Below are 16370 nucleotides of genomic sequence, written 5' to 3' on the forward strand. Positions count from 1 at the left end.
TGTGAATGTGAATGGGATGAACTCTCCCATAAAAGGAAACAGATTGCAGAATGGATTAAAAACCATAATCCTACAATATGTTGTTTACAGGAAACACATTTGAAAAAGAGTGACACATACAGGGTAAAGGTAAAAGGCTGGAGCAGAATATATTATTCAGCTGAAGTAAAAAAAGCAGGGGTAGCAATCCTGATCTCAGACAAAGCAAAAGCAAAAATAGATCTAATCAAAAGAGATAAGGAAGGAAACTACATCCTGCTAAAAGGCACCATAGACAATGAAGTAATATCATTACTAAACATATATGTACCAAATGGTATAGTATCCAGATTCTTAGAGGAGAAGTTCAAGGAGTTGCAGGAAGAAATAAACAGCAAAACTATACTAGTGGGGACCTGAACCTCCCCTCTGCACTAGATAAATCTAACCACAAAATAAACAAGAAAGAAGTTAAGGAGGTGAATAGAACATTAGAAAAGTTAGGTATGATAGACCTCTGGAGAAAACTGAATGGGGATAGAAAGGAATATACTTTTTTCTCGGCAGTACATGGCACATACACAAAAATTGACCATGTACTAGGGCATAAAAACCTCACAATCCAATGCAGAAAAGCAGAAATATTAAATGCATCCTTTTCACATCATGATGCAATAAAAATTATATGTCATAAAGGGCCATGGAAAGATAGACTAAAAAATAATTGGAAGCTAAATAATCTAATCCTAAAAAATGACTGGGTCAAACAACAAATCATAGAAATAATCAATAATTTTATTCAAGAGAATGACAATAATGAGACAACATACCAAAACTTATGGGATGCAGCGAAAGCAGTTCTTAGGGGAAGTTTTATATCTCTAAATGCTTGCATAAAGTAGAAAAAGAGGAGATCAATGAATTGGGCATACAACTAAAAAAACTAGAAAAAGAACAAATTAAAAATCCTCAACTAAACCTAATGTGTGGGCAGTGTATGGAGAAAAGGGAAGCTCAGCCGGTTAGATTTAGTAGCTAATTTAATATACAAGGGAAAAAAGAAAAGTCAGTGTTGATGCTAAGTCTGAAATCCAGATGAGTGGAAATAATAGGAAGCTTTCAAGAAAATGGAAGACAGTAAGTTCAGTTTTGAAGATAATAGCTAGTATTTATATAGCACTTTAAAGTTTGCAAAGTGCTTTACAAATACTATCTCATTTTATTCTCACAACCACCCTAGGAGTAAATGCTATTATTACCTCCACTCTACAGATGAACAAACTGAGGCAGACTAAAGTTAAGTGATTTGCTCAGGGTCACATAGCTAGTAAGTGTCTGAGGCTGGATTTGAACTCCGGCCCAGAATTCTATCTCCTCGACCACCCAAATCCAATTTATTGTTGTTTCAGTTGTTTTTCAATCATGTGTGACTCTTCATGACCCAATTTGGGGTTTTCTTGGCAAAGATACTAGAGTGGTTTGCCATTACCTTCTCCAGCTCATTTTATTAGTGAAGGAAATGAGGCAAACAGGGTCAAGTGGCTTGCCCAGGGTCAAACTGCTAGTAAGTTTCTGAAGACAGATTTGAACTCAGGAAGATTAGTGCCTACTATGTAACAGGCACTGTGGGAATACAAAGAAAAGTGAAAACATTATTCTCACTCTCAAGCAGCTCACATTCTAATGCGGAACAACATATAAATAACTACGACATATAGAGCAAATGAAAGGTAATCTTAGAAGAAGGCACTACTGGATGGGATTGGGGAGGGTAGATGGAGAAAAGTCTCCTGCAGAAGACAGGATTTAGGCAAACTGGAAACCTAAGAGGCAGAGGCGACGTGGGAGACTATCTCAGGCAAAAGGGACAGAAAGCCACCACAATAATACAGAGGCAAGATGTTGGGAAAAGCAAATGGGTCAGTAGAGCTGAAGTGTAGACTAAAGTACATGAAAACTGAGAAGAGTCAGAAATCAAGGCATCGGGAGAGGTAGAATAATAAAAGATTATCATCAGAACAAAGGATTTCAATGTTCATGAACATGGAAATAGATTAGCTGTGGGTGATGGCTAGACCAAAGACATGATCATCTCTGTGGGTAGCTGATAAGGAGTAGAGAAGCAAGGCTTGAGAAGTGAGCAGAATGAGAATGGCCTGGGGATTGAGAGATAACAGCCACTAGGATCTTGAATTGAACTGAGAAGCTGTGCAGGAAAACAAAAAGGGAACTGAAAAATTTATCAGCTCTTCCAGAGTCAGGTCTTCATATAATTTCATAATCTTAAATACAATTATTAAATCTCATAGGACTACAGAATTAAGAACTGAAAGCAATCTTAAGAGGTCATTTTCTAGTCTAATCTCTTCATCACTTGACAGAGGAAGATACTGAAACCCTAAAATGTTAACTTATAAAGTTTGACAGACTTGAACCTGTTCAAGAACATCATAAAGATCATCAAAGGAGGCATTCCCCAACACCAACAAAATCTCCAGAAAGGCCGAGAATAATATCCCTTGGGCAAACAGAGGGTTCATACCATATCACAAGTAACAAAAGCAGCCACTTCAGAAGCGTTCACAGACTGTTAACTGCACAGATTATTAATAATAGCTAATATATACATAGTGCTTTAAAGCTTACAAAATATTTTACATACAGAACCAAAGTAGATTAAGAGAAATTTCCCCAAGGTACCTTTCCTGCAAAGTTTTCCTGTTCTGATCTCTCCTGAAATTACTATATATTTATTTATCTGTATACAAGTTATATCTACCTGTCCCAACTACAACATAAGTTCTTTGAAGAAAGGAACAATGTTCTTTCTGTCTCTGTATCCTCAATGACTAGCAAATTGTTTTGTATATATTAGGCATTAAATGTTTATAAAATTCAATTTCTTTTAAAAAAAGTGACATGCTCAAAGTCATACAGTTATTAAATAGCAATGAAAATCAGAATATTCCTATGAAAGTCAGTTTAAAATGTTCTGAAGTAAGGGCAGCTAGGTGGCACAATGGATAAAGCTCCAGCCTTGGAGTCAGGAGGGCCTGAGTTCAAATCTGTGTCCTTAGACACTTGACACTTACTAGCTATGTGACCCTGGGCAAGTCACTTAACCCCAGTTGCCTCACAAAATAAATAAATAAAATGTTCTGAAGTCCAAGACAAAGCAAGTTTCCTTATGTCTAACAGTACTAGTTTCCAAAGGTATTGATCAAATATTGACATTAGTTAAGCGGGTACCACAAAGAATACACAGGTACTCAGAAGAAGAAAAAAAAGACAAAAATAGAAACGTAAGAAAAACAACACTAAGTCCCAGGAAAATACTAAAAACATTCTAATATTTATTAAACTACATGCAAAGTTGCTTTAGACATTTTAGCTTCAGCTACTTTGGGGGAATAATATGACCTTTAATTTCGAATTCCCTAAATTTCCTAACAGACTTCCCATTAAGTTTGATCACTATAATTAAGCAAGTTTAATTCAAAAATCACAATGTAAATAACATCATTCTAGTTAAGCTATAAACTTCTTTTATAGTAAAGCACATATACCAAGTTCTGAATTTCTCTATTCCCATGAAGATGTTAGGATCTACAATTACTTACCCTTTAAACATGATTACCTAAAAACTGGGTCATTTTATATAGTGAAATCCTCTTGGAATAATCAACAATTCAGTATTAAATCTATGAGACCCTAAAAATCCTAAATCCCCCAGAAATTTTTAGACTTGCCCTAAGCTGAGGAGACATATTCTCTCCAAAGATTTCTAGTTCCATCAGATGTCTTCAACATCGTATTACAAAGTTATAGATTTTAGCATGCTAAGGCCAGCTAGGTAGTGCAGTAGATTGAATGCCTGGTCTGGAGTCAGGAAGACTTTTGTTCTAAGTTCAAATCTGGCCTCAGATATTTACTACCTACAAGACCCTGGGCAAGTCACTTAACCCTTTTGCCTCAGTTTCCTCATCTGTAAAATGAATTGGAGAAGCAACTACCAAGCCACTCCAGTATCTCTGCCAAGAAAATCTAAATGGGGTCACGATGAGTCAGATACAACTTAAAACAACTCAACAACAACAAAGAAGGCCAACTTCATCAATGATTAACAAATGTGGCTATCAGTACAGAAAATGCAATTTACCTGTTGAAAATCCCCAACATAACATTAAATGAGTAATTAATCATTTCTTTGAAAAAGTTTGTTATAAAAAATTCCTTAGTACCTGTCAAATCCTTTGCCAAATCAGGATGGTTCATAAGGCAATGGCTAGCAAATTTCACACATTCAAGCCGTATAGGTACATGAATATCATTAAACCTATTTGAAATGAAAAAGAAATATATTTAAAATGAGACAAACAGTAAAATTAACGTGAACTCAATTCTTACTCCAAATATGTGCAATTTATTTCACTTAAGAAAAGACATTTTCATAAGATAACCGGAATAAAACCACTTAAGTTTCTATTTTCTTGTACCACAAAACCCAAAAACCTTTGTCAACTGTGTTGATTGTGTGTATTTTAATGTTGTAGGGAAATAACAAGAAATTTTCAAATAATTTTTTTTAACAAGGCCAGGGCAAACTTTTATAGAAGAATTACTCAATTAAGGAGAGGCAATTCTTTGAAAGGAGTGAGATGTGGAACACTGATGCAACATGATTAATTTGACTTAAATATAAAACTCTATAATGTCAATTTTATTAAGAATATGCCATAAAAAACACAACTCTTAAATCATCAGGAAAATTGTACTTAATTTTATTTTGCAACAAAATGTTAAAAATCTTTAAGTAAAAAAAATAATCTGTATAAAGTTGGCTTTCCTTTTAAAAAGGGGGGGAGGCCATAAATCTTATACCAAAATAAAGTCAAAATGGGTACACAATTTAGAATAAAGGCTGATACTATAAGCAAACTGGGAGAGCAAGGAATAGTTTAACTGTCAGATTTGTGGAGAACAGAAGAATTTATAACCAAACAAGAGATAGAGAACATTATGAAATACAAAATAGATAATTTTGATTATATAAATTGAAAATTTTTTGCACAAACAAAGCCAATGCAATCAAGATTAGGAGGGAAGCAGAAAACTGCGAAAGAATTTTTAAAATCAGTATCTCTGATAAGGGCCTCATTTCTAACATATATAGAAAATTGAGTCAAATTTATAAGAATACAAATCATTCCCCAATTGATACAGGATCAAAGGATATGAACAGGCAGTTTTCAGAGGAAGAAATTAAAACTATCTATAGTCATATGGCAAGTGCTCTAAATTACTACTAATTAGAGAAAAGCAAATCAAAACGACTTTGAGGTACCACACCACACCTATCAGATTGGTTAACGTGACAAAATAGGAAAATGATAAATAGTGGAGAAGACGTAAGAAAATTGGAACACTAATGCATTGTTGGTGGAGTTGTGAAATGATCCAATCATTTTGGAGAGCGATTTGGAACTATGCCCAAATAGCTACATAAAATTGACCCAGCAATAGCACTTCTAGTGCTATATCCTAAAGAGATCATAAAAATGGGAAAAGGACCCACATGTAAAAAAATATTTTATAGCAACTCTTTCTGTGGTGGCAAAGAACTGGAAATTGAGGGGATACTCATCAATTGGGGAATGGTTGGACAAGTTGTGGTATATGAACGTAATGGAATACTACTGTGCTATAAGAAATGATGAGTAAGGAGACTTCAGAAAAACCTGGAAAGACTTGTATGGACTGATGCTGAGTGAAGTGAGCAGAACCAGGGGAACATTACATACAGTAACAGCCACAATGTGCGATGGCTAAGACTCATCTCTTCTTAGTAATGCAAGGATCCAAGACAACTCCAAAGGACTCATGATGGAAAATGCTATCCAAATCCAGAGAAAGAACTATGGAGTCAGAATGCAGATTGAAGTATGCTATTTGCTCTTTTTTTTTCTTCTGTTTTGTTTTGTTTCTTCTTTCTTGTGGTTTCCTCCTATTAGTTCTAATTCTTTACAACATGACTAATATGAAAATATGTTTAATAAGAATGTATATGTAGAGTCTATATCAGATTGCATGCCATCTTGGGGAAAGAGGAGGGGGAAAAAATTTAAAACTCAAAAGCTTATGGAAGTGAACGTTGAAAACTAAAATTAATTAATTTTAAAAAAAAAAGGAATACAGCAGTAAAGTGCAGTAGAGAGAAAACTGAAATTTAAGAATTGGCTTTTAGTTCCATTTTTGCCAGCTTCACTATGTGCTAGTGATCTTGATCAAGTCTCTTGAAGTCTCTGAGGTTTTTTCCTTAACTAAAGTGCTTTGCAACCATCAAGTGCTATTTAATAAATGGACATTCTCATTAATCTAATTTAACATTAACAGCCTGGATAACTTTCCTTAAGGTCAGAAAACTTCTACTAATCTGAATAAAATTTTAGAAATATCAAAAAACCCCTAGATATTTAAATTTGAACCAGTCATAATTGTAAATTTCAAAACTCTTAATTTTGAGAGATATAATTTCTGAAACTTTTTCCTAATATTCCCTCTAACTTTTTTTTTTTTGTGGAGGAGGGTATCCAAATAAGTGATTTCATCAGTAGAAGAAATTGCTATGGGGAAGCTAGGTGACAGTGAATAGAGCACCAGCCCTGGAGTCTGGAGGACCTGAGTTCAAATCCAGCTTCAGACATATGATACTCACTAGCTGTGTGACCCTGGGCAAGTCACTTAACCCCACTGCCTCACCAAAAACAAACAAACAAACAAAAGAAATCGCTATTATGGAAATTCCCTCTGCTGATGGAAATTAGCACAATTCATTTTCAACATTCTTAAAAAATGCTCAGGACACTGAGCAGTTATGTGAGTAGACAATATTCACATAGATCACATGAAACTAGTTCTTCTGATATCAAGGCTCTTTCTGTACTATGACACAATGCCTCTAAACGTTCCATATAAACAGGTAGGAAAATAAAAGTTAAAGCTAATCTCAGTGCTATAAATATGAAAAGAAAAATGTTGAAACCAAATGCCAAATTTAACCACAGATATTTATTTATGTCAAATGATTTTATCTATGGGATTCAATAAAGGGGAGTCCCAAATTTGGATTCTAGCTCATAGGCCCATTCAAGTTTTAATAAATAAAGCTTGATGCTAAACTCCTCTTAATATCTTAGATTTCCAGATTTACAAGATGAGAATAAAAATATTTGTCACATATATCACAAATTAATTTAGCAAAATACTCATTAAATATCTAAAAAGTATTTGTGCATAACTATAGTCAATTAACAGATAAAATTATTAAAATTTGAACTACAATTTAATAAATTATTCTCTAAGAACTTTTTAAAGTATAAATTAATACATTCCTTGAGAACCAGCATTAATTTCATTTTAGGATTATAACTGAATCAGAGATTTGTAAGTCACTGAGTTCAATTTCTTCATAAAAGGAAACTAATATATATCTGGACATTGGGGATTTCCTCAAGTTCACATCATTAGAGGGCAGGTACTTCAACCAAATTCAAAATATTTTCCGCTACAAACTATTTTTTTTAATAACCAAATTTCCATTAACCAAATTCATAAGCTAAAAATTTAGCAATGAGAAAACAGATGACTCAAATTTAAGATGGAAGGAACCATCTAGTCCAAAAGCCTGTATTGCGAACACTAAAATACACACTCTAGAATCAAAAAGTTCATTTAAATAATAAATGGATAACAAAGAACCCTAAACAGTTTGACAAATATTTCAGTAAAATATATTTTTAATATTCAAGCTCTAGATTTTAAACTTCATGTAATTCTTACGAAATAACAATGTATTCTAAAATCAAGAAATTGTCCGTGTCCATATGTGAATTATTCATGGACGCTCTGAAATTGAGCTACTTCCACTCTCAAAATCCAATTAAGCCCTTATATAGAATACTGCTGATCTCAGTTAGTATATATTCTTACTGCATTCCAAAGCCAAAGAAATGACACCAGGGTTATTTATCATTTTGTATTAAGGGTACTTTTTCATTTCAATAAGCCTAGGTAATCAAATGAACTAAGAAATTTCCAAAACAAAGTAATAAGTAAATAAAATATGGCACTAGTATTAGTGTAATCAAATACAATGCAATTAAAAGAAAAACACAAGAAAGACAAAAAGACTGATAAACAATACAAAGCAGGAAAAAGCAGAATCAAAAGAACCAAGTACATAATAAGCAGAAGAGTGAATAGAAACGAACAGACAAATAATCTAGAGATTTGGAGAGAATAAATCCAAAGTTGCAATTTTATGCACTAAAATTGATTATTTACTTAATGAAACAAACTTAGTTGTTTATATTACTATTTATTATTATTTCTAATAAATCATTCTTAAAGACTTAACTAAGGATGAGGTTATTTTGCTACTCACTTTCAGGAAGTTTTATTCTATCTTTTTCAACAGTTTTTTAAAAATATTTTCTTGGTGACAAACCATAACATTTTGCTTTTATGTTAATAACCAAAATGCAAAAACTTAGCCATCATTCTAATATACATAATATGAATCAGAAAATCATAAAGAGTTTCAGAACCAGGAGCTACAGAAATTATATGTGATAAGATAGGGAAAGTTAGGGCATAGAGATATCTGTACAAAACTAGTTTTTATATTTTTTACAGTTACAATTTACAGTAATACTGCAATGACCCTTTCATTTAATTACTTTTATATATAGTTTCAAAGTCAACTGCATGAAACATACCATATTTAGCCATCACCGCCTAATCAATAAATAGAAATATATTTATCATATATGAGATGCTGATCATCATTATTTGTTACATGCTGCATATGAAGAATTTAGACTTAGTTCTTGGTATTACTTAAAAGCAAAGATGTGTGACATTTTAGTGCACATCTAAGATTTTCCCTTATGGAAAGGGAAATAAAACAGTACATACCTTCCCAAGTAGCACTGCCAAAGGGGTTTATTTTGAGATGCCAATTCTGAATCCTTTGCCCCAAACATTTTTGCTAGCAGTTTAACAACTTGCAGGCGTTCTTCATTGTCATTGCTCTGGAAAATAAAGATGTGTCAAAAATATATGAAATAACACATTTCATAAATACACCAATGTACACATCAGAAACACAGAAGTTTATATTAGAGTAGCTCTACAATAAAGTGACATAGAGAAGCTAAATTTAGATTTACCTAAAGATAAAGAACTATAAAATAAAATAACTTTGGAATAGATTACACCTTCAAAGACATGATAAAGTGACCAACAAGCAACTTATAAAAAATTAATATAAGATCGTACACCAAGAACATACTTTTCTACCATATTTAGGTCACTTACTATATTAATCTCATATTTAAAAGTGATAAAGTTTTTGCAATACATTTCAAAATTGCAAAAAGTGTCAAACTATACGTTATAACTAGAAAAGCTTTTCTCAGTATAAACATTTCCTAATCTAACTGTATATTTAGAAATTATATAGAATACAACTACTGAATATACGATCAAGAAACTATATGCAATATATCCCATAAAAATGATCAGCAATCCTCAATGTAGATGATCACAGGGTTTCTGTGACACTGAAAAAAATTTTGAAACAAAATTAAACTTAATTAAAAACATAAGTAGCACATATAAAAACCTTTTAAAAGATACCAAAGTTACAATTTCAAGAATATTCTGTTTTATGAAATAATGCTGAAAGCAAAATACTTCAATTCTTTTTGATTTCAATATAATTCCATTACTTGTCAAGTACACAGTTTATTATATTACTTCAATGCTAGGCTATTATTAAGAAATTTTTAAATTGCTAATTAAATTCATTTAAAAGTTTTCTTAACAGTAATCACAAAATAGCCAATTCTATTTTTATTGAAAGCAGTTCTGATAAGCTTTTTAAAAAACTTAAAATACCATTTTTCAACTATATGTAGGTAACAGTGCTAACAAAAACTTCTTTAATATCAATTTCAATAGTATATGTATAAAAATCTTAAGATGTGTATAAATAAAATAGCTTCCTCAAATCTGTTATCCTTTCATTTTGTATATAAACTTTTGCAAATGAATTTCAATCAACAGAATATTTCTCCCAAACACTGACAGAAGCCTTCTAGAGCCTCACATTTTTCCATAAAATTAAATATATTACTTTGCTAAGTATTCTCAAGCAACATTAAAAAGTTATCTCCTCAATGAATGAATGTGAGGTAAATTAAGAGAAAGAAGCCTGGTGATCTAATCCTAGTTCAGCCAAATGTTCCCTCTGTTACCTTATAAAATTCACTTCACCTCAATGCATTTGTAAAATGAGATTGTAAAATCTGATTTGTAAAATAAGAGTTAATATTATCTATCCTTCTTGATCTAAGTCTACAATTCTAGTATTATTACAAAAGAGATCTCCACACTAGTATTTGAAATTAGGATGATCTGATTTCTCCACCTGCTGTTATAGACCTTCACCACATAACAAGTTCATCACCTTGTTTGTTGTTATCCTTGGAAGAGGACCAATGACATCAGGAGACTGATATCTTGACTTTGTTAAGAGCTATTAAGGGGTCACCTGAACTTGTCTTTTTGAGCTGCCATATTTTCCAGAAACACTGGAGGACCCAGAGCATGCAGGAGGCCCTGAATGTGTCAAGAACAAAGCTTCCCCTAAGCTGACATAATTTGTTGTTGTACCCCAAGCTAGACTTCCCCTGTGGCTTTGGGAGGCAAGAAAGGCACCAAGCCAGTCTGTGCCAGGCTGGGACAATGCTTGTAAAGCTGAGGTCCTTTGAAGATAAGAAGACCCTCCTATCTTCACACTCTAGCTGTTCCTAAGTGAAAAGAATGCAGCTTTTGCCATCACCTTGTTCCTCCCCCCCTTCAGGGAATGGTCATGTCTTTTTTCCCTCCTTTGCTGCACTGTTTCCCTTTCCATGTCACACTCTTTCCTGGTATCCCCTCTTTCCTCGTCCTGTTATTATAAAAATGTAAACTTCTGTAAGGACTGTGAACTCTTTGCTCCAGCTGTGATTTTCACATGCATGTTCATTCCTCTTATAATAAAACTAGTTTTCACTTAAGTTTCATAAAGGTATGATTTCCTGTTAACAACTTGAAAGTCAATTAGATTTAAGTGAGTCAGGGCTATGCAAAGTCTCATTCGCCTCCAGTCATTGAAGTCCAATGGCAAGACATAGGTCAGGACAACTGGAGATGGCCCTGGATGCAGCAAGAGACCTTGGGCTTTTAAAGCTAAGGCATTCCCACGCTTCCATTTGTCTGAGACAACACCCATTCAGTGATTAAAAGCTAGGTAAGAACAGAGGGAAATGACCCTCTACTTTGCCTTCTTCAAAGAATCAATCTGGGAGGGGAAAGACACTCAGGGTTTCTGGACAGAACAGAAACAATTGCTATTTACACCCACCCTTAGCCATTAAAACCCAAACAATGAGCAAGTGAGGCTGAGCTGGTTCATCACTAAAGGCCGGTTGGTGGTGTAGTGACCTATTACTGAGCCTGGAGTCAGGAAGACCTAGGTTCAAATCCTTCTCAGATACCTATCTAATAGCTGCAAAGAAGATATCTGTAAAACATTTAGCATAGTTAAATTAAGTACTTAAGACAGAAACTTAGAACTACTGAAAGGAAGGGGATAAGTATTTATTATTTCTTGGCCTTAGAATCTTAAAATCATATTTTATCTCGTCTTTTTGAGATCAGAACTACAGTAAGCACAGGGTTCTAAATTATCTTTTCCCAATTTTTTTAAGTTTAGGCATAGATCTTTAGTTAAGCTTCCCAATGCTAGAGATTGTTAACTTGCATACCTACCCCAATATCTCATTTGCATATGGCATTTAGACAGAACAAAGGGGAAAAGCCCTAAACACACACAAAGCAAATGTCTGCTTTGCCATAATTCTAGATTTACTTGCCTGGAAGAAGTAAAGCATATTGTAGTCTTCCAAGCAAATACTCAGCACTTGAAATTTATATGAAGAAACCACTGGGCAACTTTTTAAAAATTATTTTGTTAAATTGAGTTTTAAAGTGTTCATAGAAGAAAAAAAAAGTTTAGCTTTTACAAAATCTCACGTGAGAAGCCAGGTTGAAAAAAATTTCTTATTGAGAAATCTTTAGTAGTGGTTATAAAACTGCCATTAATACAGATACTTTTATTATTGTTATTTTAACTAGCTTTGTAAAATATCCCTTTGGTAGTCTGATAAAGCATTAGATCTGTAAATTAACTTTGGCAGTTTTGTCATTTTTAATATATTGGCATGAGCCACGAATGCTGAACATTCTTCTCCCTATTTAAGTTGTTCTTCACTTCTTTAAAGAACATTTTGCAACTAAACCTATGCTGAATGAGTTTTGGTAGACTGACTCTCAAATATCTTATGTACTGTGTAGTTGTTTTAAATGAGATATCCCTTTCTAATATTGTCTTGTGGATTTTCTTATTTTACAGCAATGTTATTGTTTCTTATTTTTGTGGGCTTATTTTGGAGCCTAGCAAAATTACTGAAGTTACTAATTGTCTCAATTAATTTCTTTACAGATTCTCTGGAATTTTCTAAGCAAACCACCATATCATCTTCAAACACAGATAGGGAAATGACTAAAGAAATCATGAAGCAACAAACAGGATGAATACAGAGAACCCTGGAGTTTAGACGAACTGATGAAAACTGAAAGAAGCAGAACCAGGAAAAAAATATATACAATGACTATAAGAATATAAATAGAAATAATATCCACCCCGAAATAATCTAAACTGCACATAGCAAAATTAAAAAGAACAAGCTTGGCCCCAAAAAAGAGAAATGACAAGATATACTGTTTCCCACTCCTTTAAAGAAGAGAGTTGAAGAGTGGCAGAAAGACTTGGGTTCATGCCCACTTCTGACTCATATTACATAAATTCATTACTCCAGGCAAATTACTTAATCCCATAGTGACCTGGTCAATTCTCTATGACTACAAACTGGTGAAAAGTTATCAATTTATATTGCTAAAGAAAATTTCTTCACCAAGAGTTCCCTACACCAATAAAACTGTAGGTCCTGACAAAAAAAATAATAAGTGTTAAGAGAAATGAAGAACTATAAATTAGATTGACAAGGGAACTCTCTTGTAATTCTGAGTCTCATGAGAGAAAGGACTACATCACATCTCTTCCAGTTCCTAACAGGATGCTGTGCACACAAAAAGTGTTTAATAAATGTTTGATATGGTTCATTTTTTTTTAAAAATGGGAGAATCACACTGAGGACAAAGAACAGTAGACCCCCAAAATATTTTACTTTTCTACTAGGAAGAAAACAGAAATTTTATGAAGGAAAATGAACCTTTTGGACAAGATTCCATATAGAAAAAAAGTTCTGCAGCTATTCTGAAAAGACAACAGGAAGAACATGCCAGAATAGCAGGTAGGTGGCCTCAGTGAATAGAGAACTGGGCCCGGAGTCAGGAACACCTGAATTCAAATTCTATCCCAGATACTTACTAGCTTTGTGACTTTGGGCAAGCTGCTTAATTTAAATTAACTTGAGTTTGTCTCAGTTTCCTCAACTGTAAAATAAGGAACATAACAGCACCTAACACCCACAGTTAGTGTGAGGATCAAAAGAGATATCTGCAAAAAACACTGAGCACAGTGCCTGGCATATAGTAGACACTATATATAAATGCTTATTCTTATTCTTCCCTTCTTGTTTTTTTTGCTTCATTTCCCAATATATCAGTCCCTTCTATTCCCTAAATCAACTCACCTCCCAGGAATCCTACCATGTAACAAAGAAAAACATTTAAACAAAACAACTGACAATAATCAATTCTGGGAACATGAGCATAATTTGGCTCCTTGTAGACCTGTTCCTCTCTACAAAGTGGAAGAAAGTATATTTCACCATCTATCCTCTAAAACTAATATCAGTTACTCAATTCAACTAACTTTACTAATCAATAGCCATTTATTAAGAATTTATGATGTGCAACTATGCTATGTTCTGGGGAAATAAAGACAAATTAAGCAGCTATTGAATTCAAGGAGTTTACTGTCTACAGGAGGAATAAACTATGTGCATAAAAGGTACATGTTATTTCAGGAATAAAAGAACACTAACCACTAATAAATAAGTACGTGAAAAGTAATATGAGGAGAAAGACAGTACTGACAACTAGGGGGCAGAAGGTATACCTGGAGAGGCCTCTAGTAGGAGGCAACAATTAAGGAGTGAGGTAAAGGAAGCTAGGGATTCCACAAGTCTCCAACTGAGGAGGAAGTATATTCCAAAAGGGGGGAAATGAATACCTTTGCAAAGGCAAATGAGGATGTGATGAGAAGTAATATAAAATAAAATCCTAACTGGAAAGTGGAAGACTTACTGTAGGGAGCTTTTTCCATCTATCATGGTGGCATTAAACTTATTTTGAATGCCTTTTATTACTTTCTTCAATTACATTATTTTAACCATGACATATATTATCTTGGAAATATAACTCTCTAGTTTGTATCACTTCAGACACGCATTTGACTTTCTCTGAACTTCTCAGGTTTCTTATAGCACAGTCATATTTCATGATATTCATATACTATAATTTGTTTAGCTATTCCTCAACTAATGAATACCTATTTTCCCCCAGTATTTTATTATCAAAAAAAAAAAGCAATACCATTAATATCTTGTTACATGTGGGACTTTTCTCCTGCCTCTAACCTACCTATACTTTTCCATCATCCTTATGTTGACCTACAACTTTAATTATTTGGACACTGTGATAGTTCATGACTTAGATATACATTCCTCTATTTAACTATGACCGCATATATTTCATTTCTCCGGATACCTTGCCCCTCCTAAATGAAGTCTCCATCCCTTCTTCAGCCTTCATGCAATCCCATCCTGCTTTCCTAGAGATCATCACCCATATATGGACCTTATTTTCTTTCAATAAAAATCCTTACTCAATTCTTAACTTTAGATTGTCATCTAATTTCAAATTCCCTACTCTTTTGTTCTGTCACTGATTATCCCTCTCCAAAATAAAACCCTGAATTCTTCTACCACTGACCTTCACTATTCATATTTAGATGAGATTGAACACAACTAGAAGAAGTAAATTAACTGGGCTGACATGGCCCATATTTATGCTATGTTAAGTTCAACTGGACCTTCACTGCTATACATTAATTCTTTATTCCAGAGACTGATTCTCTAACACCTCAAGACAAAGAAGTTTGTTTTGCTTGTGAATATTCCCTTCCCGATATTATCCTCTTCTTAAGCCTTTCTCCTTCCTCACTTTAGTGGTTTCTTTGTTAAATCTGATATTATCATTTCAACTCACTTTTTTTTTTATTGAGGCAATTGGGGTTAAGTGACTTGCCCTGAGTCACACAACTATTGAGTATTATGTGTCTAAGGTCGAATTTGAACTCAGGTCCTCCTGACTCCAGGGCCAGGGCTCTGTCCACTGTGCCACCAAGCTGCCCCTCCAGCTCACTTCTTAAGCCCTTCTATCTGCAAGAAGTCACTGAAACTGTTCTCTCTGAGTTTGCCAGTATGTACTTTATGGATAAATCTAATGGCCTTTTTTTACAATTCTGGTCTTACTTGACCTCCCTGTAGCATTCCACACTGTTGAAGATTCTTCCCTCCCTTCCTTGTCCATGGAGAAAGATAAGAAAGTACTAGCTTTCCTTCAATAGAGAGCAGGGGAATTAATGAGGTACAAAATGTCGCAATCACTTTTAGATGTAGCCACTACATGGGTTTGTTTTTGTTTAACTTTGTTTCTTACAAAGAAAGGCTCATAAAATTGTTGTTTTGATTTTTGTTTGGTTGGACTTGGTCTTGGGGGAGAGAGTGATATCTAGCAATGTGTTTTGTTTATTTTAAGTCATCTAAAAATTTTTTTTAATTCAATTTTTATCAGATATTTGTTATATGGTTTAAGTCTAAGGAAAAAAGTATTTTGTATTAGGACATATTTTTAAAATACAAAAACTCAAAAAGCCCCCAAAAATACTATTTTAACTAACTCAAATACGATTTTTAGAATGCAGTTACCTTTAGTTTAAATTCAAGCTGTGGTAAAACAGATAGCAGCAAATGACTGTCGATATTGTAGAGTTCCAGTATTAAGTCAAAGACATGCTCTGATAGATCACTGATAGATGTCTTTCCAAGCATAAGAACCTGATTAAAGAACTTGAAAGAAAATAAAATACTGTCAGCATTATAAACACCAAAATAAATTATATTTTCTAATTATTTTATTATAAAATCATATTTTATTATTTCATAATAAACTATTTTACAAAATTCATAAGTACT

At 33.5% G+C, this 16370-nt stretch overlaps 1 protein-coding gene across 1 annotated transcript in view; it reads right to left on the bottom strand.

Annotated features, from left to right (window-relative positions):
• PDS5B (PDS5 cohesin associated factor B) overlaps positions 1 to 16370 on the bottom strand; it is a 205615-nt gene that overhangs the window by 121537 nt on the left and 67708 nt on the right. Inside the window, 3 exon segments of the mRNA XM_078147054.1 lie at positions 4221 to 4315; positions 8956 to 9071; positions 16104 to 16244. Coding sequence (XP_078003180.1) covers positions 4221 to 4315; positions 8956 to 9071; positions 16104 to 16244 — 352 coding nt within the window.

Source organism: Phascolarctos cinereus, unplaced genomic scaffold, assembly GCF_003287225.1.
Source record: "Phascolarctos cinereus isolate Bilbo 61053 unplaced genomic scaffold, phaCin_HiC Scaffold_726;HRSCAF=1367, whole genome shotgun sequence".
Lineage (NCBI taxonomy): Eukaryota > Metazoa > Chordata > Mammalia > Diprotodontia > Phascolarctidae > Phascolarctos > Phascolarctos cinereus.